The sequence below is a fragment of the Falco rusticolus genome, chromosome 10 (assembly GCF_015220075.1).
Source record: "Falco rusticolus isolate bFalRus1 chromosome 10, bFalRus1.pri, whole genome shotgun sequence".
NCBI lineage: Eukaryota > Metazoa > Chordata > Aves > Falconiformes > Falconidae > Falco > Falco rusticolus.
The window spans coordinates 17,932,229-17,958,904 of record NC_051196.1 but is presented as its reverse complement, the minus strand read 5'-3'; the positions used below and the strand labels follow the sequence as shown (position 1 = coordinate 17,958,904).

At 39.4% G+C, this 26,676-nt stretch overlaps 1 protein-coding gene and 1 long non-coding RNA gene across 4 annotated transcripts in view; both read left to right on the top strand.

Annotated features, from left to right (window-relative positions):
* The first annotated feature begins 295 nt into the window (after positions 1–295).
* On the top strand, positions 296–18,743 carry LOC119155076 (actin, alpha skeletal muscle B-like). 3 transcript variants are annotated; one of them, XM_037403273.1, is made up of 9 exons: positions 296–366; positions 3,512–3,658; positions 5,140–5,268; positions 9,466–9,576; positions 11,745–11,829; positions 13,055–13,216; positions 13,785–13,976; positions 15,346–15,527; positions 16,719–18,743. In XM_037403273.1, exons 2-9 carry the CDS (start codon positions 3,530–3,532, stop codon positions 16,860–16,862), a joined length of 1,134 nt encoding a protein of 377 aa, XP_037259170.1. In that variant the 5' UTR covers positions 296–366; positions 3,512–3,529; the 3' UTR covers positions 16,863–18,743. The 3 variants fall into 3 exon arrangements, with proteins under 3 accessions (XP_037259170.1, XP_037259169.1, XP_037259168.1); XM_037403272.1 differs by having other exon boundaries at positions 308–423; XM_037403271.1 differs by having other exon boundaries at positions 308–3,658.
* Positions 18,744–22,160: 3,417 nt separating this feature from the next.
* The window catches only part of LOC119154977, a 30,076-nt gene continuing 25,560 nt past the window's right edge, over positions 22,161–26,676 (top strand). The window contains exons 1-2 of the long non-coding RNA XR_005106570.1: positions 22,161–25,178; positions 25,290–25,403. This is a non-coding gene — a long non-coding RNA (uncharacterized LOC119154977). The remainder of the gene's footprint in view (positions 25,179–25,289; positions 25,404–26,676) is intronic.

The following is a 26,676-nucleotide window of genomic DNA, read 5'->3' as shown; positions in this document are numbered from 1 at the left end:
GGTTGGCTGGCATTTACATTTGCAGAGGTAACATTTACCAAATTGTATCTGATGTTCTGCATCGCTTGTGTTTGTCATGTGGAGTAGGACATACTGCCAGCTGTAGTTAGCACTGTAGGTAAATCCTGTAAACTTTCTTTTGATGGTTCTTTCCTATTTCTTAGTCTGGTAAAGGTCTGAATTTCTATATAAATCAAATATATTCCAATAGAATTGTCTTTTTGTGTGTGTGTGTGTAAAATGGTAATGGCTCATCTCTTTGGAATGGCTGATTGCTGATTCAGTCCCTGTTTTCAGCCGTGGTGTCACCCAAGCGCTGAGATAAGTCAGCTATTTTCAGCCTTGGGCCACACAAACAAACACCAGGTACAGTTGAAACCTGAGTACTGTACATGTTAAGGCTTCTCCCTTTCCAGCTTGAAGGTGGGTGTTAACAGAATGATAGCAAGCTATTCTTAGCTAATTGTGTTATAATGAAGCAACATGTTTTCAGATGACAACAGTGGACCTACAAATCCTTCCAGTCTTACTCATCTAGTGTGAGGGACTTTTGTCTTGGGGGGAGAAAACAACCCTCTGGTGAGGCAGAGCAAGTTAGTGAGTGGGAGAGGATCCAGAGACGTTAGAAATTCTGCCCTAATTTATCCAGGCCTTTGTGCTGTCACTGTGATAAGCATAAACTGGAAAAAAAAGTTTCCATAAATGGCTTGACATGTGTAGATACTCTGTGAACTCCATTCCAGAAGCTGATATAAATGTAATGGAAGGTGAGATCATGGTATTTACAAAGAGGCTTTTACAAATCATCACCATTTCCTGGTAAGTATTGCCCTGAGGGTTTTTTCTCATGTTGTAGTTCATGATTTTAATGCGTTGCTTCTCTTGATCGGAGATCTTGTGGGGATATACACACTTCTTCCTGGATTCGGATGCTGCTTGCCTCAGGCTTTGAAGGAATTCCAAAGGGTCTCCTGGTGGAAAGTAATTCAGGTTTGACTGCATGGTGGCAGGGAAATGTGCAGACCTTTCTCATTGCTGGAAGGATCAGTAGAGTGCAAGGAAACCTTCTTAGTCTATTTGAACCCTGGAAGAACAGTTCCATAGTGTTTTCTGTCTGCATGTTGGGCCTTATGCAGAAACCAAAAAAGTATTTCTCTGTTAATTTTATTAAATTTTGCACTAGGAATTAGAAACAGTTGAAACTAGAAATTAAAATAAAGCAAACTTAGCAAATTTATTTAGGAGCTTTATCTGGTGAAAAGACTTCCAAATAGCTGCTTTGTGAAAATGATTATTAAACCTATAAATTCAGCTGTAAAGCAATGACATGACTCAATCAATGGAAGCAAAGCAAAATAATAAAAAAAAGGGGGGGGGGGGTTGGGGAATCAACAAATTCAGCAATTTGACACTTACTAGTAAGTGTCGGTGGCTTTGCAGGAATCTAATTAATAGTGCGTAAAAGTGTAAGCAACTGCTGCCAGCACTTCAAAGTGTAACTTGTACAGCTCAGCTGGGGTTCCTCTCTGAGTTTGGTTTCTCTGAGTATGGCTGTACTGACTTTAGTTGTACATGTAAAGCTACGTATAGAATGCTGTGTGTATGAATGAACAGGGGTATTATTTCTCACCATGTAGGATTAAACGTCTTGGTTCTCTCCAGCTTTCCTCATAGCCAAGGAGCGATGCTGAGCTCCCAGAGCTTTATAACATTTCTGTACTTTAAAACTCTCTAAATTCTAGTATCTCATCTGATGTCATTTCTGATACTTCTAAGAACTGTTTCCTTATGTTTTACGTTGATGGAGTCAGAGTCTGGGCACAGTTCTGTAATCTTGGATGCTGCTGGTAAATGTTTGGCTTATTGCATTCGAAAAGCCTTTTCCTGAGGGTTTTAGAAGAAAGTAGTAATTCATGGCAACATGAACAAATGTTCAAAAATACCAGCTACTGGAACTCATGGTTAAACATTCCTGTGTTAAAGCTGTTAACAAATGTACATGATAGAACTATTCTGCTTCCTTATGTGAAAAAGAATCTTCCAGTCATAAGCACATCAACAAGAATTAAAATTATTTTTCTTATTTTAAAGTAAGTCGTATTTTTGAATTAAGCTTTCATTTCCCTGTGAGCATTGGGATCAGCCATGCCACAGTCTTGCTTTGTAAAGCCTATGGGAAAGGATTAAACAGCAGGAACTTTGTGCAGTAAAAACTCTAAAACTGTTCCTGTTTGTAAATCTCCAGGGACTTCGGTATTCTTGCAGACATTCTTGGAAGAGCCTGAGAAATTTTAAACCCCACAAACAGGGCAGCATGAATTGGTTGCAAGGCAGACCCTAGTGCTGGTGGCCACTGCTCCTGGCCTGCCTGCGCATGTAGGGCTTTGGTGGAACTGGAATGCCATCAGGAGTCAAGTACATGTTTGCATTAATTGCAAAAATGATGCTTAATACATTTTTGCTTTGTTAGGAACAAGAACCTTGCTGGACAAGTAAGTGGTTTTCATTCCTTTCCCATTCCTGAAGTACCTTTCCTTACCAAGTGAAGTTGCCAGAGAAGGAAAAATAAAAACCTTCTGTTCTCGACTGCCTAAAGAGGCAATCGTACGGTCCTAAAAATAACCAAGGAATCCAAAATAGAAGTCTTGGTGAAATTCAGGCCCTCGCTTGGTGGGAGTTTTGCCATGAATTTCAATGAGTTCAGGACTTTGCCCAATGTGTTGTCCAGCTGCTGAAGTGGAGTTGTTCCTGGGCCAGCTGCCTCTTGTTCTGTGTCCCAGAATAACCACTTCGATAAGGTATTTACCACTTACAAATATGGAATAGGCCCTGTAGTGAGCACTTCACATTACGGAGGAGCTGTCGTTCAAAACCACACAGCAAATGCTTCCCTGAAACTTTTGGTGTGAGTTATTTTTAGTTGTTTGTTTAAGATTGATGATGACCCTTCAAGAAGAAGGCAAATTTAAACATGCCGCTGGGGAGCAACTGTGATCTTCAAAGTAGTGAGTGTTCAGTGAATCTTATTTACCATCTAATTACTAATGTTACAGCTGGTGGGTCCGTATGATCAATTCATTTTTAATGAATGAAATTTTTAGAAGATAATTCAGCCTTGGAAGACATGGGGTGACGCTTGCTTAAGTCCAAGTGCAGCTGAATGTGTATCCTTTAGCTGAACTTGTCCCATGGTCATGAGGCCAATTAACAGAACATCACAGGAGCCCTTGAAGCTAATTCCTGACAGCCCCCACCCCCCTATATTTCCCTTTTGGAAACAAAGGCAGAATGTCGTGATTAATTTGCTTCAGCAGAACCTAGTCAAGCTGAAATTTATGTGGATACTTAACATGCTTCGCAAGATCGAGGCATTAGCATAGACTTTGCTGTTTAGGTTTATTCTTTTCCAAAATTATTATTGTTACAGCAGTTTGCTCTCTAAATGATGAAGAGTTACATCCGTCCTATTCCCTTCCATCTGCTCCACCCCACCCCAATTACTGTTTTGCAGCCAAAATTGTGAGGCACTATGTGCGATGACGATGAAACCACAGCCCTTGTATGTGACAATGGTTCTGGGCTTTGCAAAGCTGGGTTTGCAGGAGACGATGCCCCAAGAGCTGTATTTCCATCCATTGTTGGACGTCCTCGACATCAGGTCAGTTGGTACCATCATGGAAGTGCTGTCTGGTCTGGGTGGTTGGTTTTGAGTTGAGTTTGGTTTTTTGGTTTGGTTTCTTTTTTTTTTTATTTTTTTTTTTTTAGATTTTAGACATGGCAATGAGAAAGCAGCAGACTTAGGCAAAACTTCATTGGCCTTTGTAGGAGTTTAGCTTGTTAGGAACTAGAGGATTGAGCTGCGTGTCTTTATTACTATGAGGTAAATTTCATCCTTTGGAAAAAAGTGTTCATCAGCGAAAAAAATACTGACTGTAGAAGAACCTAAGTGTTTTAATGATACAAAAGTGTCTTATAGGGAAAAAAACCATTCAACTTGTTGGATCAATTAATACTTGCTGTATCAATACGAAGAAAAAAAAAAGCAGAACATTGCTAACATGAGAAACCAAATGAGTAACAGTGCTAAGTTCCTTTTCTTGTTCCATTAAGCAACAGTATGGCCCAATAAACTTCAAAAAAAGGTTTCTAGCAAAGGATAAATGTGGCTTTTCTTGGCCTTGGAAAGGTGTTTTTCTGCTTACCTTGTTTTCTAACAGTTGTTTTACAAACAGAAGATGCAGATATTTGTTTATTTGAGTCATATCCGAGTCAGAATTTGCTGGGTTAAAAAAACCTTTCCCTGAAGTTCTGTGGGGTCTTCTGCTGAGCTAAATAAACCTGGGTGGACAGGTATGAAATACTACGCATTTTGAACACCTCTATGAATTGAAGTTGAGTGTCAGTTGTTGAAAATGTCCGTTCCTTAACCTCTCAAATTGTTCATTGTCTTCTGGTGTGTAATTTTGCAGTTAAGCAGCTCAGCCACTGTATTAGTGAATCTGTGAGAAAAATTGAATATTTTTATGCTAGTTGATGAATAATATTTTACCTTATATATTGTTATATTATCATGATAGGCTTCCCAATGCAAACATGATAAACTTTAGTAGACTCTTATTTAATAATAGAGGTTTTTTTTAGAAAATCTGTCTCTGTTTTACATAAATTAATGATTTTTTGCAAAGCGTATATTTTTCAACACCATTTCACCTCCAGAAAGGGGGAATCTCTCTGTTTAAAGGCAATAGAGAAGCTGCCTAACAGAAAAGGCAACTAAATCTGTACAGTAAATCTAGATATCTCTTTCACCTATAATTCCTTACCTTTATTCCTTTGTGGAATGACAAAGGACCTATCCCTTGTGGAGAGCCATGGGTTTGCGGATGCCTGCCTTGGCTGAGATGCCTTCCTTTGGTTTGGAAGCTGCCTTGCTCTTCCTAGTGGGTTTATAGGGGGACTTAGTACAGAGTAAGTGGTCACTGATAAATGCACATATTAGCTCCTTGCCTGTTCTGGGGGTACGTTCTGGAACAGCAGTAATGTATACAGTATTTCACATGAAGTTTTAACTTAAAAATGATATTCTGTCTTTAATGTGTGTGATATACTGCACTAATACTAGAGTAATGTACTTTGCAGGGTGTTATGGTGGGAATGGGTCAAAAAGACAGCTATGTAGGGGATGAAGCACAAAGTAAAAGAGGGATCCTGACGCTGAAATATCCCATTGAGCATGGAATCATCACTAACTGGGATGACATGGAAAAGGTGGGTGTTTATTTTAAATGTAATTTTGTTAAGGCATCCTCTTATCCAAGATGTACAATTTGCCATTAACTTTCTTGCAAACCAAAGGGAAAATCCTTGGAAGACTTTGTAATTGCCTATAGGTGAAGGGGTAGTAGAGTATGCTAGTGCAGGAGCTTATCAGCTCTTGGTACTTATAGAGTTACTTTTCTTTTAAAGAATAAATGCTTATTACTTGTCAGATTTGGCTGTATGTTATAGAAGTATTTTATGATTTATACATATTCTTTTTGGTCTTGAAGCTCATCCTGAGGCAGAACATTTGATAATGATAGAAAGTAGCTAAAGTGGAAAAAAAAAATAAATACAAGCTGATGATTCATCAGAGGTGAATCGGAGAAATATTAAAGATATATTACTGAAGCTGGGACCAAAAAATGTGAGGTTGAACTGAACAGGATGATGGGTGATGCCCACATGTTGTATTGCATATGACATTCTTAATGTTAATTAAAGAAGAAAAGACATACTGGGGCTTCATACTAATTCTTTGAGAGTGGGCTATTTTTTTTTTCTCCTGAAGCATGTTTTTCTGTTGCCAGTTCCAGTTAGCTTTTAACGTCTGAATGCTGAGAAGGCATCTTTATTCCCTATCAAGCAGGGCTTTCTTGGCATGCAGCCAGCGCAATGACCTCTTTGTGAAATGCCCACTTGAGGATGTCCCAGACCAGGCACAGGCAACGAGGTGTGCTCTCGGGAGAAGCTTGAAAGGCAGGAAGAGTCCTAGGGGCACTCTCGTTCTCCTGTGTTTCTCTGATGTCCCGTATGTTGTGGTCTCGGAAGCACCTGAATTCCTACGTGGAAATACTGTACCTCCTCTTTAGAGACAGGATGGCAGTTTGGTCCCTTGCCGTCTCCAGGTGAAACAGAATGGGAAGGAAACACCACAAGCAAAGGCTTCTAGTAATGTTTTCCTGTGGAAAATACAACTGCAAGGAAGACACAGGGCTGGTGGTGTTCTATACTCACACTTGCGGAGATGTAGCATATAGAGTTACAATACATATGCCTAAAGTCAGTTGTTATGTCATATTCACAAACCCAGACTGCTAAGTGTAGGGTGTTCCAGACAAATGGACGAAAGTTAATACAGGAGCAATGGGAGTTCCTCAGTTCATATTGGGAAATAAATTGCCCACCTACTCCTCTAGATGGAAGCACAGTATTTGGATTTTGATATTGCACTGCTTGCTGGGAAGGACACCTTGCTTGTTTTTGTGGAGTAGAAAGTTTACCTTGTACATCCCTGCTGTCTACATTCAGCAAGAAATTATTATTTTCCTGTAGGGGAGAAAAAAAAATAATAATGCGAGGTCACTATTTCACATTCTTCCCTCAGCGACTGGTCTCTGCATCTGGAGATTCCCCTGTGTATGTATAACAGGCTATGTATAACCAGTTCTTTCTCTGGGTAATGCCAGATGCTAGAGCAGACATGTCTACAGTCTTGTTAGGAAAAGGAATTAGAGAAGGTAAAAAGGGTGGCACGTGCTTTACTGTAGTGTAAACTCATGGTTAGAGTGGTTGGTTTCAGGGTGTAATGGGGTGGGGGCTTCAGGCAGTGCTGTAATTCAGGTAATGGTCAGATACTATGTGGGTTCTTGTAGTTTGAACTTTTCCTCTGTTTGTCACTTAAATGGATGAAGGGATGACTTGTGAAAGCGGGGCCCTAGCCCACACTTACCTTCCGACAGGTGGCTTGCAACATGCAGTAGCTGGCAAAGATGCCCCAACTCTGACTGGTGCTCAGGCTTCTTGCTGAGCCCAGGAGCAGAGCGGGACAGAAAGTGGAGGCTGCCTTCAAGTGAAGGAGTGATGAGCATTAAATAGAAAAAATAAGCATGAAGGAAAAGGCAGTGGTAAGGAAGAAGAAAGAAACAGTGCTACTAACCTTTGTGATTATTTCAAGCAAGGAAAAAAGCTTGTTTTTTTAATATACAGGCTTCTCTGATTCAATCATGTGTCTCAACTTGTAACAGACATGCATGCACACATGCACATGCATGCGCACACACTGTTATGGCTGAGTAGTTCTGAAATGATATTCCTAAAGTTTTGATGCTATGAAATTATCTTTTATATATGTGTACATATATATATATATTTTTTTTTTTTTCTCCTTCAAGATTTCTAAACCATTGCATGATTTTGGTCCGAACCACAGATTTCTCTCCGGTGCTTGGTAATCATACTACTAAAAGCATCACGATGTAGCATCATGATGCAGAAGAAACAAGAGAATTACTGGGTAACGTGCCAGAAAAGGGACAAAGGCATAATAGTGCAGTGCCCAACCATCCATGTTACAAAAAGAGGGAGGTCATCAAAAGATTAGGCCAAGTGTGCATGTGTGTGGGAGAAAGCGAGAGCTAGGATGCTGCAGGATGCACAGACTGTCGTGTGAATGGATGGTGAGGACATGTAGGCAATGAAATGAAGCATTCTTCTTCTCCTGTGCTTCAATTCACAATATTCAAATTGGGACTGCTCTGTTTTCCGCTGGAAAATAATACGGGGCATTGTACATCACTGTTAATCTATTCACAGCAACTGAGCTGACGATGTATGGGAGGGAAGGCATTGGGATGGAGCGTTTTCTGGCTCTGGTGACTACATAAACATTTAATATAAGTTTTGGAATAATCCTTCCTCAATCATTTCTGTTTGCTATTGTGCTTCCTGCTGACATTTAATTCTCATGACCTATAAAATCCAACACTGAACCTTTTTTGTTTCTTGTGGAAACATTATCCATTAACATGGTTATCATTAGGTCAGATCTAATAGGCCGTACAAGGGCTGATCGTGCCCAATTTGGAAGAAAAACCTGGAAACTGCCCGAGGTTTGGGCAGAGTCCAGCTTTGTGAGTTCAGGTGTGTTTCTCACTGCTGAAAGTGCCAGTACTTTGTTAATTATGCAAGCATGGAGGTTTCCTTCCCTTAGTGCTTTCCTGTGTGAAATGGCAGTTATTCTCTTGTATCTGATTTATATTTTTGTCTTAAACTTTTACGTGATTACTTCCTGTGTTATTCAACTTCTTTCTCTCTTTATATTCTAAACCTTCAAATGGAAGATAGCCCAGCATCCCAAACCCCAGTTGGGAAACATCTGATTTTTTTTTTTTATTTTTTTTTTTTTTTTGGGGGTGGGGGTAGGACACACACACATTTTTTTTTTAGGGCTGATAATTTTCTTAATGAGTAATTCCAGCTCTGGACAGGTGTTGGCTTTGTAGGTACTTCCAATTTAGGGAATATCTTTTTTTCCACTAAAGTTCATTTTGGAACATAATAATACTTGTTTCTAGGATATTAATCAAATAAACTTACCCATAAAACTATCCTGATGTTTTTTGCTCAGAAATAAGCTTGTTGGCTTAGGCAAAGCTGAGCTAAAAGGAGGGGGGGGGAGGGGCAGGGAGAAAAAGGAAATAAGGGCAGGAAAGAATTAAATGAGAAGATAACAAATAGTTCATCGTGTTACTGAACAGTCTCCCTTCAAGCTGACATCAACAAAAAAACCAGCCCTTCAGTTCCTAACAGCCAGTCTTCAGACAATCAAAGCCAGCATCGTTTGATATGGGTAGGACCTTCCAACATGAAAATCATGCTACAGTACTTCACAGACTGTGGCTAAGATATTTGAGTGAATGAGAGTTTGATTCAGGATTCACTGGGTGAAATATCTGTGTCATAGAGGGCCTTTCGCATCTGTGAAATAATTGGATTTCTATATACCATCTTGGCAATGGCTTGCAACTGGGTCGGTCTCCAAGCAGCTGCAAGTGGAGAAGTCCTTCCAGGGCTAACAGTTCAGTGCCTGGCTCAGCCTCTGCATCACAGCACTGGGGGGGGAACTCCCTGGTGTCCCTGCTTAGAAAGGACGATCTGTGCTCTCCTTAGGGGATCTAACTGGAAGGACTCCATTGTGTAGGTTATATTCTGCTGTTACATACAGTAGAAGCCAAATGGTTTGGGTTCTAAAGTAGAGTTGAATTTGGCAGATTCACCCTTGTGTGCTTTCTGTCTATTTTAATGTCTGTAAAAAAATGTTAAATCTATAATTACTCAGACTGTATTTGAAAAGCTTTCTGTGTAGGTCTGTGGACAGAAGAAACAATTTTCAGAACACTTTTCTAAAGCGGTTTTCATTTTTAGATCTGGCATCATTCTTTCTACAATGAACTCCGGGTTGCACCGGAGGAACACCCGGTCCTGCTGACCGAGGCCCCCTTGAATCCGAAGGCCAACCGTGAAAAAATGACTCAGGTAACCATCTGAGTGCTGTGCCACAGATAATTTCTGCATGAAAGCAGCTAAAAATGTAAATAGTTCTGGGTTGTCATCTTCCTTAATTTGGGAGGTAACCCCTTGGGGTTGGTGTGGGTTAGTGTGCTGGCTAAGCCATGGTGCGAGAGCCGGAGTTTGTGCTGCTCGTGCCATAGCAGTTTTCTGGATGGCCCTGCACTGTTCCGTGGTTGTGTGTGGCTGTGACATGTACATAACTAGTCTCTCAAAAGCCTGAAGTAATTTTCTTTGTTCATTAGACTGCATGTGTGCTTTATTCTGGAAGTGGGGAAGCTGGAGGCGAAGGTGGCTTCTGATGCCGAGTTCTGGTGTGTCGATAATGTTGACCTTGGATTCATGTAATTTTTTTGGATGGAGTTACAGGTCGTTGACAGATTTAAAAGTGAGGTTTGCGAGCCCTGCAACACTGGTCATGTACCAGCTGAATCACACTTCTGTATGAGTTTTGGGTCAGTGATGCCTTTTGTGGGCCTGCCTCTGGCCATTCAAACTGAAATGATGCTTTGCTAGATGTTTCTGCCTGTGACATACTCGGTCTGATTTAGCAAACTCAGATCAGAACCAAAAGTTGTCCTCTGAGGTTTGCATATTTTAGAGCAGCCTTCTGGCCAGAAGTCCACATTATAAATTTAGCCAGTGATGTAACCAGAAGTAAGTGTGATTTAAATACAAGTATAGGTATAAAATCACCTGGGAAAATTAGATGTGGCTCTGTACTTCCCTTTGTGCCCACTTTTGGCATATATTTAATAGGAAGATTATGCATCAATTTAGCAACAGTGTAAATAAACTAATTAAGTAGTGAGCTTGACAGCATGCATTACTAGGAGATAATACAACTGGGAGATAATAAACAACAACAGACCATAAGAAAAGCCTAGCTTATAACAACCAGGAAGTGTGGTTCATACAGTAGACGTGTCTGGGACTGTTTCTCTGTCATTACACTGTAATGGTAAATCCTGTTTTCGAGATTGTTTAAAGGCCTGTTGTTTATTACTGATTGCATTAAATTCATTACATTAATTAACTATGAAATATCGGTAATTCATGTATTCTTTAATTGAAAGCATACTTTTTATTAAAAGTAGACTTCATTGGCAAAGGTATTAGCTTATGAAATCCAAAGTTTAAGTTTAACTCCCTGATGCCAGTGGCTCTGATGGGTACAACAGTGACTGTTGATCACTATCAATGGAGGTATTTAAAAGATGTGTAGACATAGAGCTGAGGGACATGGTGTAGTGGTGGGCTCGGCAGTGTTAGGTTTATGGTTGGATTTGATGCTCTTTAAGGTCTTTCCCAACCTAAATGATTCTATGAAACGTGGTTACAGCAGCACCACTAGTGATGGGGTAGCACTGCCCAGTGTAGGTGGCATTGGCTTAAAAAAGGATACAGTGCATAGGGTTGTCCAGCTGGAAACAAATGTTCCATCTGCTCAGATAAAATTGCAGTGTATCTGACACAAGAGATGGAAAGAACTGGAGCTTGTTTAGGACTAGAGGAGGTGGGGGATGAGACAAGAGAATATGCCTAAGGTCACCATAAAGAGAAAAAAAGATAAACTTTTGTATTTGCTGGGGGGGGGGAAGAATGAGATGTGATGGGTTTATACTAGACCAAGTGAGGTTTTAGCTAGACACCGAGAAACACCTGAGTAACAGTAAGTAGAGTGTATCACTAGATTTGTTTGCTGGAGGAATCTGTGGATGTTCCAGCAGAGGAATTTCTGAGACAGAAATTTATTACTGTGTCAGGAATGGCTAATTCTTCCTTGAGATGGGAATAGACAGATTATTCCTCGTGGCTTCTTTCAGCTGTGTCTTCTATACATTTGTGTGTGTGTATGTATACACACACTCCCTTAGATTGTGGCATTGTTGGAGTCCTGCCATCAGGCCCAAGGTGTCATCTTCAATTAACATTATCAGTAAAACTGACCTAATCTGAGGTTAATGGAAAGATATCCACTGAATTCAGTTTGTTGGTTTTTTTAATGAAATTCTAAAGAAAGCGTAATGTGCTGTTCCCAGAAGAACCAGTATCTGTGAAAAAACAAAACAAAACTGTCTCTTTAGATACTTTTAAAGCATAGATCCTAAAGGTTTTCAAATTCTTCATTCTAGATTATGTTTGAGACGTTCAATGTGCCAGCAATGTATGTAGCAATTCAGGCAGTGCTGTCTCTGTATGCATCTGGAAGAACGACTGGTGAGTCTTTTCTGGGAGTGGTATTTTCCACCTGTCCTTCTCTCGTGGAGGTACATGCACACACACAGAGAGATGGTGATTATGGTGCACCAGCTGTGTATTGAGAAGAACTGATAGCCATATGGAGACTGAATACTTCCCACCATGCGGTTCAAGTACCTCTTCAGTTTTTTCAACTTCATGGCAGCTATGGGTATAGATTTATGACTTTGTGCTTCAAAAACTCAAGCGGCTACAGCTCAACTATCTGAACAGTGGAAAGGCTGTACAGTTTGATACTGCCCTTAATTGCACAGCATAGAGAAGAGGCAGTATCTTCACTAGATTGCTCCAAACTCGCAGTTCCTTCTTCCTTTAGACCTACCTCTATCATTAAGCTCCATTCCCAGTAGGAAAAAAACACCCCTTTCACTAGCTGGATGAAATATTTCACTTAAAAGTTTTCAGATTTCAGTCAGATAATGATGTCTGCTGTTAAGCGATCATTAATTAGAATTGGCATGGAGGTCTCTTATTGCCATTTAGAGTCTGATCAAGCATTAAGATGGTAAATTACTTCTTAGCAACTCTTCAGTCTTCATATACTTTGAGAAAAATTAAAATACCGTCTGTCTTTGTAGCCTGATGCCACAATATAATTTTGTATAAAAACATTGCTAGCTTACAGAAATTATAATTATCATAAATACTTGGTTTATGTTTAAAATGTGACTATTTGTATGCATGTTTGGTATCAAAAATGCCTTATTCATCTTGAGTGGAAAACATGTATTCATTTCCTATCCAGGAATGACATGGCTATGCACAGACAAATCACTGTTATATTTTCCCTGGTGGGATGGTTTATTTTAATGGCAGATTCAAACTTTTAGTTTTATAGATAGATTTTTATTTACAGTTTGCACGTTATTTTATATTTCTAAAGTGCTAGGGGTTGGCTGTAATGAAAGCCTCTGCATACATGTAAGATCATCATTGCTAGCATCTGTTCAGCAAGAACAGTACAATCAAACTGCTGAATGTTGTGTCCCATCTCGTCCCCCCCCCAATGCAGTTGCTGCTAACGATTTTGTCTCACGTGAACATCTCTTTAGTTACAGAAACGACAGAAGCAATAGTCATGTGAACATCTTTGTTGTTGCATGCTTCAGTCAAGAGTATGGAGTGTGTGGAGGCCCTGTATCAGTGGGAAATGACCAGCTTCTCCTTTTCTTTCCTGTTCCAGGAATAGTTTTGGATTCTGGGGATGGTGTCACACACAATGTGCCTATCTATGAGGGCTATGCCTTGCCTCATGCCATCATGAGACTCGATCTGGCAGGCAGAGACCTGACTGACTATCTCATGAAAATTCTGACAGAGAGAGGCTACTCTTTTGTCACCACTGGTAATGAGCTGTGCTTTGGATGCACTTTGCATATGTTTGCTCTGTTAGTTGTCTTATCATGCAGGGAGCATGTACCTGGCGAGATGCATCAAAATCCCTATCACTAGGCTGGCCCAGGAAAAATGGTTCATGTCAGCTAGTGGGATCCTCCTGACTTTGGCTTTCAGCATATATGTTGAGCATCAGGGACGAGGATGCCACCTTATTAGGAAATCCAGAGTCACTGACAAATATAACTGGTTGTTGTGTTTGATCATACATGTTCCACAGACAAAGGAACAAAGTTGGTAGCTCGTAAGGGATGAACCTCAAGGTTTACATCATATGTGTAAACATTAATCTTTATGGTATTCCATAGTACGATATATCTTTTATTTGCTGATGAGGTAATGCATTGGTAATGAGGTAATTGGGCAGTGCAAAGGGAACAGAATGTGGCTGAGACAACAGGGAGGTCAGAATCCGATGAACTGTATGGCCATCATGAACTCAGGGAAACATGCATGAGAAAATCTGTGTCCTGGTTGTCGTTATGTATGTTAATTAAAATCTTGCTGGCTGTCTGCAGCGGAACGGGAGATTGTGAGAGACGTCAAGGAGAAGCTTTGTTACGTTGCACTGGATTTTGAAAATGAAATGGCAACTGCTGCTTCCTCCTCCTCTATTGAAAAGAGCTATGAGCTTCCTGACGGACAAGTCATCACCATTGGGAATGAACGGTTCCGATGCCCAGAAACTCTCTTCCAGCCATCCTTCATAGGTGGGACAGGACTTTCTTTCTAGAGACTTGACAGAGAATGAAATTATTTTTTTAGGAAGCATAGACAACATTCAGCTGTAGGAGCTGAGGTATTTTTTCTCAAATGACCTTAGAAATGTGCAGCTTCTCTTGACTTAATCAGTTGTTTGGAAGCTATGGACTCTGCTGCTACTGCTGGACAAAAAGATGCTCTCAGTTTAGAAATATCTGATTTCTAAGATAGTTTCAATCTCTTGTAAATGCAGTATAGTTTCTAAGATGACAGTTTAGAGTACTCTCAGAAGATCATGCTTCTTATCTTGACTGGCTGATACATAGCTGCACACTGCTGATTATGTAGGGTTTTTTTATCTGAATACTGCTTCCATTTATCTTTTTATTTTATTAATCTGTAATTTATTCATACAAAATCAAATTGTAGATTATTTTCCGGTAGTTTTATCTGTAGTGTTACAATTTCTATTCTATTCAGTGGGTGGCTGACAGTTTATGTGGTAACTCATGCTACCCTCACAAATTTCCCACTTCCCACTTAAATTCCACACTTGAGAACTGAGCAAAATGGCTGCAGGCAGTTTGGCACAATTTCCATTAAACTAAATGGTACAGCTAGCTATGTTTGTATGCAGAAAGGAAACTCTTCAAGCATTAGTATAGTTCCAAGTTCTGTATTTGAACATCAGCAGGATAGAGGAATTTGGCTGTCAGCAGCGCATCAGGGGTCAGAAGTGGTGCTCGGCAATGGTCAGTATCAGAAACAAAGTGATGGAAATCAGGATTTCCTGGATCACAGATCTTTTTCAAAATGTGTGTCGTAAGCTAGTCAAAAAGTTTAGTAGTTAAAGTTCAAACTGTGTCCCCAGGACTGTATCTGGTGTGTTCCTTTTCTTTAGCAAATGATGGTACCATAAGTTAACTTCACTGTACTGGCATTCAAATTAAACTAACACCTTAAAAGCAAGGTAGCTCACTGAAGTGCCAAGTGGGCTTCTATTTCTAGCTAACAGCATCATAAAATGTTATAAAAATGGCAAACTAATGCAGTACTACCTCATTTAGAATATTTCCTTGAATAATGTTAACTTTTTTTTTTTACTTGAGGAAGTATAAAACCCAGTATGAAATCATAATAGGGATCTTTCTTCCTCCCAAGTGTATTTTGCTTGTATAATTACTATGCTGAGATTACAAAGAAGGTGAGGAGTATGTCCCGTCTTTGTCCTTCCTCTCCTAAGCATCACTTAGCTTTTTTTTTTTCCTGGAGTTTTCTTAAGGGAGGCAACTTGGACTAGTGAGCCTTCCTTTCGCTTTAACAGTAAGAAAAGAAGGGGACAAAGAAAAATAACATGTTGAAACTTCTTTTGCTCAGGGATGGAATCTGCAGGTATCCATGAAACCACTTACAACAGTATTATGAAATGCGATATCGACATCCGTAAGGATCTCTATGCTAATAACGTCCTCTCTGGAGGAACCACGATGTATCCTGGGATTGGTGATCGTATGCAGAAAGAGATTACAGCTTTGGCTCCAAGTACTATGAAGATTAAGGTAATTTTGAACACCTACACTTAGAAAAGAAGCTTTTTTGGAAAGTTGGATGTTATAAACAAATCAAAATGTCCATAAGAGAATGTCCAGGTCTTGCATCCCATGTTGCCATGTTAGGAGAGCCTTGTACAGCCTGCTTAATTAATACCTCTTTTCCTCCTATCAGCCAAAGCAGAATTACAGGAGTGATTTGAGAGGTACTGGAATAAAAATGGTTGCTGAAGCCATGGGAGTTGATGAGGTTATTTTGAGAAAATGTGAAACAACAGTTAAGGAAGAGAGTCCTGTTGGATTCCCAGTGAAATAGGGCTGTGAGGGAGAAAAGGGCTACTTGAAAGACACCACAGAGCAACAAGAGAGGTAGGGAGGAGCTTAGAGAAGATGGAGCTATAAATACTGAAGGGGGCATGAACAACTTGGCAAGTCACTGGAAATACTATAGGCTTCGAGGCTTAGCTATGAGTGAAAGTCATTAATGAAAAGGGTGAAAGAATAAATCCAAAATCCAAGCAGCACACAAAGTCTGCAGCTTGTTAGCTACTTGAAAGGACCCTTTCAAGACAATGTGTAGTGAACTAGAGAGGCCCTTTTCATCAGGCAGCAGACATACACACTAAACAGGCATGACAGGAATGGAAACAGGAGCACGCAGAAGCAGGGGAACATCCAGTATATTTTAACAATTCGGTCGCTAAGGGGTGAATCAGCAGGAGGTCTTCTAGCTCTACGTCTAGTGCATAGCTAGATACACAATGCTAGTCTATCTCAACATTATGGGTTTGGGGTTTTTTTACCTAAAAGTATTCCTTTATCATTAAAGAAACACACGTTCAGACCGTTCTATACAGTGTTGTCCCAGTGGTGTTTATTTACAACCACATTAGGTTAATATTTCAAAACTTTAATTTTCTTTCAGGTATGTTTATAGTTGGTTTGGTAGCTGTGTTACGGGCCATTTGCAGGTATCTCATGGGCTGCCGTATTTGTCTGCTCATAGTAACGTTACAGCATCTCTATTGACTTGAGGGGGAGGACAAAATATGGCAGCTGTCCTACCTCTTAGGTGCTTGACTTCACTGGAGTTGTACTTCTATGATGTAAAGACTTTAACTTAGTTACGCCATCCAAAGAGATGTTTACTGTGTTATCTGGTTGTCACTTTATTTACAAGAGATTGCACTTCTCTTCTAGATGATTGCACCACCAGAACGTAAATACTCTGTCTGGATTGGGGGTTCAATATTGGCATCTCTGTCCACTTTTCAGCAAATGTGGATCAGTAGAGATGAATATGAGGAAGCTGGCCCCTCTATTGTCCATCGCAAGTGCTTTTGAATACTTCCATCGCGTACCGTCAGTGATAAGTAGTGCTGTTTCTCTCCACATCACCTGCCTTCATTCACCTCTGAGGGTGGTTTGGCTTTCTTCCACATGTTAAAAAAACCACACTGTATGGATGTAATTTGAACTAGAAAATTACTTCTAATTTTTGATGCTAAAATGAGACTAATATTTCAGTGATGGGTGTTTTCCAGGATTATTAACAGTAGTTATACTACACACTTTTATAGACCTCCCTCTCTGCTGTGTTTGTGTTGCACTGCCTTCCAGGAGGTGGCACACAGTGCTGCCGTGTGTTAGTCTGTGCTGTTGATGGCAGGCCTGAAGTGTGCACGTATGTGATTCTTTCAAACTCAAACATAAGGCAAGATTTAAGTATCAGAGAAGGCTTCTTTTATGCAGTTAAATGGTACACAGGATTCTTCTAAGGGGGTTTATTTTACTGACGATACAGAGGATTTATGTGGGTACTGATATGCACATAGGTACCAGTTGTTTCAGTGGAGCTTGTACAGGTGTCTTTTCCTTGGTCTCCTGCAGTTGTTTGGCAGGACACTGTTGTCTCCCTGTGACGAGTGCTCCCCACCAGTAAGGAGCTTCAACAAGCTGCAGTACTTCTGAACTTACATGTAACAGCAGGTTAATTTATTGGATGTATTATTGCTTTCTTCATCTTCCTAAGCAGTTAACTGATGTTTCATTTACTTCTGCTATATATGTGCTATGCTAAGCCAAGCTAATGATTGCAGAGTAAATAATAACCTTTTGAATATGTTTTTTAAATACTCTGGGTTTAATTGGATCAATAAAAGTGTAATTATCCATGTAAAGGCTGCTGTGATTTACATTGATTTCATAGTGGCTAATTTATCTGTTAAAGATAAAATAATAATTACTAGTTTATATTCTAATTTTATTATGAAAAAGATTTCATTCCCTCCGAGTTTTTTAGCTAAGCAATTTTAAAATGAGAACAGATTAGTTTCACAGTTTCTACTTAAAAAATACCAAAACACCAACTTAAATATCTTCCTGGATGACAGATTTTCATAATGTTCTGTATGAAGGTGAGAGTCAGCTATGAAGGTTTTACTGTTTCAGATACCAGGAGTGTTCCGTGTAATTCTGGATGCTGTAGACTTTGAATTGATGTGATGTCAGCCTTGATGTGCATTTCATGATTTAAATCAGACCTGTCAAGTTCTTGCCAGTAAATAGAACAACCTCTTTCCAAAGATGGGGGAAAGATGTAAGTTAGATTTACAGGCTTCTGAAAATACATCTAGGGGATATTTTAAAGAATCTTCTTACTACTGCTTACTACTGTTCCAGCTCAGGGTGATCACATTTCCTTATGCAAGCAATCTCTTAATGGTAAAAGCTGAAAGACCTGTAAGGGAAGGATTTTTCAAAGGTCTGCTGTAGCTGGCACTACCTAATAAGTAAAAGAGATTTATTTTACCCTTCATTGCCACTTTTGAACAGCAGTCAGTTCAAATTGCCAGTATCCATGTCTTCTTAAGCAAATGTAAATCATTACAATTTTTTCAGCCTCTGAGTGGATTTTGCTTTATTATCTTGGTCTCAGCTTCTATGATTGCTCACTGCTAAAGTTTGTAATAAATCAACTTGATAATAAATCAACTTACATATAGGAATAGCACTGTTTAATGACCTTATTGCCTGCCTAAGCAACATAACTTACATTTTAATCTTGACTTTTTGTAGGTGTGATGTTCAAGAGGATAAACCTAGGTACTCAGATCTCTGGACCTGAGTTATGTCTGCAGTCCCCTGTAGTATCAAAGCAAAATTCTATTCCCTTTGCTAATAATCTACTTGTCCTTGTTTCAGTATTAAAAATGATGGATCTTCTTTAGGTTTTCAATTTTATTTTTTCTAATATATCCTTTTAGTATATATTCACAGCTTGTTAATCAGGGAAAAAAAGGAAAATGTTTAAAAGCGTGGGTTGTTGTGGTTTTTTGGGTTTTTTTTTTTTGTTAGATGGCAAGGGAGTTACATGTTTACAGCATTTGCATATAATTGAATAAGTTCTTTGGGCTTTTCTTCTTCCCTCCCTTCCCCAGGTCTCCTCTCATTCTCCACAACAAAATTATCTTCAGTTCTTGGTTGGCATCTCTAGCTCCTGGCACAGCTGGGGCTCAGTGTTAGAATATGAATCCTCATCCCACAGCTGACTTTTTTTTTCAGTGTGGAAGAGCATGATTATGCTCTGAATACCTCCCTAACAATCTGCATGTGGAATCTTATTCAAAATTAACATGCATTTTGAAAATAGAATTATGTGCTAGGAGCAAATACAGATAAAAATAAGTAAAACTATTAAGCTGTTTGTGTGATTTGGCAAATCCCTGCTTCTCTGAGAGGAAATTGCCATAGACACCATGCAAGTTCTGCTTTTCTGTATGTGGTTGTGCAGAACACTGTAGTGGCTGGAACTAAGCGTAGGGAATACTCATAGCCAAGAAAATAGTTTGTGGTTTTCTCTAAACACTCACCTGGTGTTCCCAACTACTCCTTGGCTACCATTTCACTTTAAGATTATCTTTAAACCCATGGAGGCGTTAATGTTTATACTCGGTCATACCTGTGCCTGCCTTACTGTGCAATCTTATGTGGACTGATAATAAGCATCCTAAATTTGAAAGAGCTTCTACAGGTGATATCTGTGTAATATCAACAGTGCCACCAGTGCTAAACATTCATAGGATCATAGAATGGCTTGGGTTGGAAGAGACCTTAAAGACCGTCTAGTTCCAACCCCCCTGCCAGGGGCAGGGACACCTTCCACCAGACTAGGTTGCTGCAAGCCCCATCCAGCCTCACCTTGAACATTTCCAGGGAGGTGACATCCACAACTTCTCTGGGAAACCTGTTCCCTCTGGTCAAATCTGGCCATCGGCCCACATCTGGTTCTGGAGAACAGCTTTGCATTTCAGTTTTCTAATTAGTAGATTTTTCATGCTTAATATTCACTCAGGTTTTCGTCCCTACAGCCATATAGGCTATAAATACCTTCTTTAAAAAACAGCAAACCGAAATTCTTTCAGCTCTGAAAGTTCAGACTTAGAAGACACCTCCCCACTGAACTAACGTATCTTGAGTTTCATGATAAATCATGGTTTTACTGTATCATATCAAGTAGACCTTGTGGGCAAAGGTAGTCCAGAAATTTTTAATCTTAAGAGCAGATAAACTTGATAGAAGAAAGATTGTCTTCTACAATGAGACATTCAAGTAACAGCTATTTGTATTATCAATAGATTCTGTTGTTTCTATAAATAACATCAGCTTGTGGATGAGATACTCCAAAGGTAGAACACTTATCTTCTCAGAAATGTATGACAGCAAATCAAGGGCTACAAATAACTCTTTGTATGGCTGTAGGCGATCTACTTTATCCAGTACATGACTGATTTATTCACATTTTTCTAAAGAGCAGGTAGAGTATTGCCAAGAGAATTTACATCACTATTTTACTTCAAGGTAAGTGTGTCAAGATCATCTAACTAGAAGTTACCTTAAATCATTAAAATATGTGTGTCTTCAGAGTAGAAAGTAAAAGTTACTGTTATAAATTGCCAAAGTGAAAGGAAACACACGTTGCTCCGTATGGGCCAAGAGTGTGTCATATCCTCCCTGCGCACAAACTGGTATGAGGCAAAGGAAGTGGGCTGCATTGGCCAGAGTTTGTGATTGTCTTGGAAATAGCGTCTTGCAACAGAAATACCAATGGTAATAACTGTTCTTCAACAGTTTTTCTAGTTAGGAAGATGTAAAGTGTTCTGCATCAAGAGTATGCTTTTTCCTGCTGGCCAAAGCTGTCCAGTGAGATGCAGAAGGTAAAGGGCAGGGATCTACTCCTGTCCCCAAAGTAGAATCCTCAGCTACATTTGGATTGTTTGGGCAGAGCCTTCTCCAACTTCAGCAGTGAGCCATGCTCAGTTGCAGATGTTGTATCTTTGTTTTTTGAAGGTATGATTTTTCCCCCCCCCGTATATTTGCAAGGTAAAATTCTTAAAATTCTCAACGTATGTTTTGGTTAATGCCACATCCTTTCATTTGACCTTTACTAATGCAGTCTTTTATCTTTTCAAAATATGCTCCCTAAAAGATTGTTTTTCTAGCCTGTGTCTTTGGTTATTTTACCTCCTTCCTTTATCCAAGAAATGTGTGTCTTCACATTCAAGCCTCTCTCATCACTTTAATCTGTTTCCTTTTCCCCCTATCAAATGGTTGATTTATGCTTCTGATCAGCATCTCTTTCAAATCAAGCACACTGTTGCTTTTTTTTTTTTCTCCCCCCCCCCCTCCCCCCCGTTGAGCAGCTCCCTATAAACATCGTTACAACTTCAATCCCTCTAAATGCTTTTGTAAAACTTTTATGAGGCCTTGATGCCTCTGAATCCTGACCAGAATTGGAAGCTCGGGTGGTTTTCTCTCAGATGTTGCCCTGCTTTTTGCCACCCCAGTGTTATCCCTTTTCTTAGATTAAAAAGTTGTGTTTGTACAGCACCTTTTGTAATCAGGTTTGGCAGCTCAGTTGTGCAGCTATGCAGTTCAGGCGTATCAGAGTTACTATGTGCTTCTGGACTGTTGTTTCTGGGATACTCAGCCTTGTTGAAGTGGCCTGATGCTTTTACCTGCTCAGTTTCTTTAACAAGTAATAGCATAAAATAGCTCTGGGTGTGTGAAGCATTGTGTTTGAATACAATACTTAAACGAGTGCTCTTAAGTAAGAATAAGAGTATTATGCAGACTGATATTTTTTTGGACTGATGTTCTAGATCTGTAAGTTGTCCCTGTGTAGCATTAGGAGGTTCATCTCGGAACCCTGCTGCTTTCAGACTGTTCAAGAAGCTGCCTCCTATGTACTACAAAATTTTCCAAGTTTTGCTAATCTTCACAGTTGCTGCTTTTTAATTTGATGTTAGCTGTAGAATAATAAGCTTTCATTAACATTCTCAAAATTACTTTGCTGGAAACATGTTAAACAATGTGTCACTTCAAAGCAACCCCTTCTCTCGTATTCCCTTTAACAAAGAAAACTGCCACCATCATTTAAATGTTATTTCTTCTAAAGAGAAGAAAATCTGTCCAGTGCAGGAGGAAGCAGATATTCCCCCTCACACATTTTCCAAGGGGAAATACCTTCTTTTCATAGGAATAACTTGTAGGGGAAAATACTCATTCATATGAACGTTATGAGCTTCCATAAACCAGCACAGCTGCCGTTGCTTCTGTGGTCATAATTTATTAAGTCCACTGAATATTTGACATCTAGCTTTTAAATGTGAATGCTATCTTGCAAGTGATTTCTGAGACTTCAGTCTCCTGTAACATTACCTTCCAGTTCTGCATTTCACATCAGTGATGCTTTCCTGTTAAATGATACAGGATCCAAGGTGAAAAACACTTGTCATCAGTTGTCACAGATGTCACCTATAAAATTCAAGCAGCATTTTGAAGCTTTCTTTTGGAGACCTTTCCCTCCATTTTTGCTTCAAAGTTAGTTGTTGCATCTTTGGTGAAATAGTATTTTCTTGGAATTATAAACTAGGGAACTAATGAATGCAGTATTGGGACTTTGCGGGTATTCTAAGAATCTTTAAATTCTTAGAGAGTTTAGAACCAGAGGCACCTTTTTTTTTTTTTTTTTTTTTTTAAAGAAGAAAATCTGTTTTAAAAAGCAGTAACATTTTGGAGACAAAAAATATGCAACCACTTGTTTCAAGGTAATACAAGGGAAATAGAAAATCCTGAAACTGATCATTAACCTTGATCAAAATGATTGTTGGCCATTATAACTGGGGATGGTGGGCTTCCAAAAGCAAATGACATCTGCTTTACCTCATGTATGCATGAATAGGGAATGAATAAGAATAGGGAGGGAAGAAAAAAAAAATAATAATGAAAGCTGCTTGAAATCACTGGGGACACAATACTTGGGATGAACTGACCCCTTTTTTCTGTCTGAAAAGCTTTTAATGAAAGAGGAAAAGGACCTGATGATCTTTTACTGCAAAGGTTAATAACATAAAATACTGATGAGCATTTTATGTAAGAAGCAAACCTGCAGATCTCATTACCTGGGCCTCCTGATTGTGCATTCATATTCAACAAGAGAAGTGGAAAATACATTTGACACATTTTAAGGGTTATAGTGGACAGTGTTCACGTTTCTGATTCTATTCCCAGTGCACTTTTCTTGTTGATAGAAATGTAAAAGACCACTGAGGTCACCCAGGCTGTCTTCCAGGCCAGGCAAGCTTGTTCACTCACCAGACACTGATGGCTGGGAAACCGTGTCTGACTGCAATGAACATCAAGATAAGGGCAACATTTGGGTCCCAGTTCATCAACTAGCAATTGCTGTAATCATCATCTGTTTGGCTTGCATCAGTTTTAGGTAAAGATCTTGATTGCTGTTGCAAATCTTCAGCTAGAAAATCTGGGGAGAGGTGCAGAGTCATTGACTGTATTAAGTGTGACAGCATGGCTGAGTCTTCATCGCATCGTGAGTAGGGACCAGTTTGCCAAGTGTTGTATAGTGAAAACCACTCCAATTACATACTGCTCTTTAACTGGGAGAAAGAAGACAAGAATCGTAATGTAGTGACAGCAAGCAATGAAAATTGCAAGCTTTGACACAAATTAAATTTGCAAAGGCGGAAGCCATGCCCAACACCATGACAAGCTAATATGGGGAAGAATGAGATTAACGGGTTGAAATATCTCTTTCCCGTTTAAGGTTAACCTCAGGCAAGAGTGAGTTTGTTGGTGTAATGTCTTATTGAATTTTAATATGGAAATGTCTCCTGGCATGTATTCCAAACACCCTACAAATAGTGATATTGATCTGACCTTCAATTAATATGAGAGGCCCTCTGCAAAAATCAGATCTGGGTTTGAATAGCAAATAGCTTTAATATTCTGAGGAGAGCAGATCATTTACACATCTCAGTTTGAGACTATAAATCACCAGGATTATGGTTTTTTTTTTATTATCATCTTAATGCGGGCTTGCTTTCCCTGGAGCAAAAGACCAAAAGCATGGTGTATCATTAAAAAAAATCACGGAGAAGATGTCAGTAAGGTACAGACAACGAATAATGTGTTTGTACAAAAGGGAGTTATTTGAAATCTGTTCCTGCTCTCTGTTGCCACATTTTTGAGGCATCTGCTGTCTTTTTGCCAGTGGGCTAGAATGAACACTCCCCATCTTCAGCCTTTGCACAGTCTGTGGGTATCTTTCCCTTTTCAGTTGGCACAGACCACTCTTTCTAATGGCCAGCATGTACCTCCCTTTCTCCTTGATGCAGTATCCCACATCCCATCCTACAATAAGGGATCATGAGGCATTCGCAATCACAACTCATTGCTACCTAGACGACATAGGAAGCTGAGTGGTCTTGATATACAGCAATATGGTTTTTAATTTGTATTTTTGCTTGCTTGTGACAGTAGTGAAAAGTTTAACAAGGATGCCTGCATACCTTCCTGTCTTACCTGTTCTTAAAGTCTTTATATCACCTTTATATCACCAAAGTCTCAATTCTCATGCAGCTTTGTAAGTATAGTAACAGCTGGGAGTAGTTCTGTAGCCGTTCATTTGTATTTGAGGGAATACCTTAAGTCAAGTGGGCATCAGACCACTTTTTTTAAAGATAATTTTTTTTTAATAGCATTCTTCTTCCATCTAGGCTATTAGCAAATAACCTTTCTTAGCCACAAAGTAATACATAGTTTCACTGATGCTGATGCTGATATTGAGCAGTTTTCTATAGAACTGTCATTGAGCTGGGTGTGAATTTTGGAGGTTTACTCTCTTAATTGATTTTTCATTGGCCCAGAGAAAATCATGTTCCTACAGGACTTCAAAGCCTGTAATTAAACCAGATAAGGATTTCAGCTAGTCATAGCCTCCACTGCTCTGTGAAATACTGAAGCTGAAAGATCAACTTGACCAACTGGACCCCGTGATTTGACAATACGACTCATAGAGCTGGCAGTGACCATCCTTCCCTGGCAGTTTGACCTTGGAAGCATCACTTCTATTTAATTAAACAAAACAAAACAAAACAACAACAACTACAACAAATGAAGATGGGCTCTAGTCTGCCTAAACTTGCCTGGTTGGTGCCACTCAAGTTCCAGACAACAATCCTGTCTGCCAGCTTTCTGCTGTTGCTTAGTCTTACTTGTGTTATTGGATGAATTGACCTATTCCTCTGCTCAAAGGTGGAGAAGCTGGATGAACTGAGTAGAGCTTTGCTACACTTCAAGGTGAAAAAGCATTAAATAAGTGCTGAGGTCTGGACTTAATTTTTTTTTTGTTTGTAAGATTTTTTTTTGTACAACAAAACTTCACAAATCCTCTTCTGATTTCTTATATAGACTTATACATAGCAGTCTGAAGGGGATGTATGGAGTTTGTCTTGAGGAAAATATCACTACTCTAGGCCTTTCCTACTGCCATTCCAGTTGCTGAATATTTTGCTGTTGTCCTTGGTATGTATGAGAAGATGTGATTTTCTGAATACGTGTGATTGTCTGAATATGTGCAATTCCCTGTATAGCTAACCACTGTGAGGCCTTGTGAGGAAGGTTTCCTTATGGTAGCTCTTTCACTCTGGTAGCCTTATAAAGAGCATTTTGCATTGCAGGTTGCACACTAAATCAGTAGCTTGGCTCTCACACAGAGTTGCTGAATTAACATGATGTGACCCAGAGATGCAAAGGGATTTCTTTCATTAACAGTGCCGGGATGCTCAGGAGAACACAAGATGCGTTTCCTAGACAACAGCCAATGTTACTGAGTAACTGGAAGAAAGTACAAAGGCTGAAAAGGGAGTTTATGAAGAGTAGGGATCAATTTGGGAAAAAAATCTGAATAGCACAGTTAAAGTTCTTTTACAAAATGTAAAACATCAAACAGAGAGACCTGCTTAGAGAGTCTGTGAAACAGCTGTGATAGTCTCAGAAATAAAAAGCCCCAACAAAAAATAGCAAAAATGCACTTTAAAACACAAGTATATCACCTCCTTAAGTCTGTACATGCTTCACCCTTGGAGCCACAATCCTTGTCTGACTTTTTCCCCAAAATTAAACAATCCAGAATGATACTCCTGGTGGAATACACAGATGGCAGATTGCACACGATTTCATTCAGCTGCAGTTTTACTTCAAATTCCATGCAGGATAAATAAACGTCAGCTGAAGTACAATCTCTCCACTGTTCTGCTTGCTCACAGTAGGAAGACTGATGTAGACTTTTGGTTAATATTTAAGTGGCATTCCTGACAGTGAAATACTGTGCATCAGCTTGAGAAACCAGCTTGCGTCTAGCCCTCTGGTTCTTCTCTGAAAAGTGGGTTAGAAGCTTGGATGCATCATCTGTCTGCTTCAGTAGCTAAAAAAGTATGACTTAAATTTCCCTCATCTGACCATTTTTAAATGATTAAAAAGATTATTTTTCTGTGCTTACAACTATAGCTACTTGGAGTAACCATTGCTCTAGAGAATTATTTTGGGATCCTAAAGATATATGTTTGTCAGGTTGCATTTTCACAGACATCCAAGCTGATCTGCTGGCTTGCTGCCATGAGAAACGCATGGTCTTTTTCTCCTCCCTCATCTCTTGTCCTCCCTTTCCTTTTGCCTAGTCTGTGGTGATTTTTTTCATTATCTGATTCACTAACCTGACAAAAAAAAAAAAAGGCATCTTGTTTTGTTTTGACTAGTTAGCTTTCAGAATGGTCATTGAGTTGAATTGTGTTTTGAA

Bases quoted from the DNA above. Each gene is read 5' to 3' on its own strand.
- LOC119155076 (XM_037403273.1), top strand. From the start codon at position 3,530: ATGTGCGATGACGATGAAACCACAGCCCTTGTATGTGACAATGGTTCT. The intron at 9,577-11,744 runs GTAACCATCTGA...TCTTCATTCTAG, and splicing joins ACCGTGAAAAAATGACTCAG to ATTATGTTTGAGACGTTCAA. The intron at 13,977-15,345 runs GTGGGACAGGAC...TCTTTTGCTCAG, and splicing joins CTTCCAGCCATCCTTCATAG to GGATGGAATCTGCAGGTATC.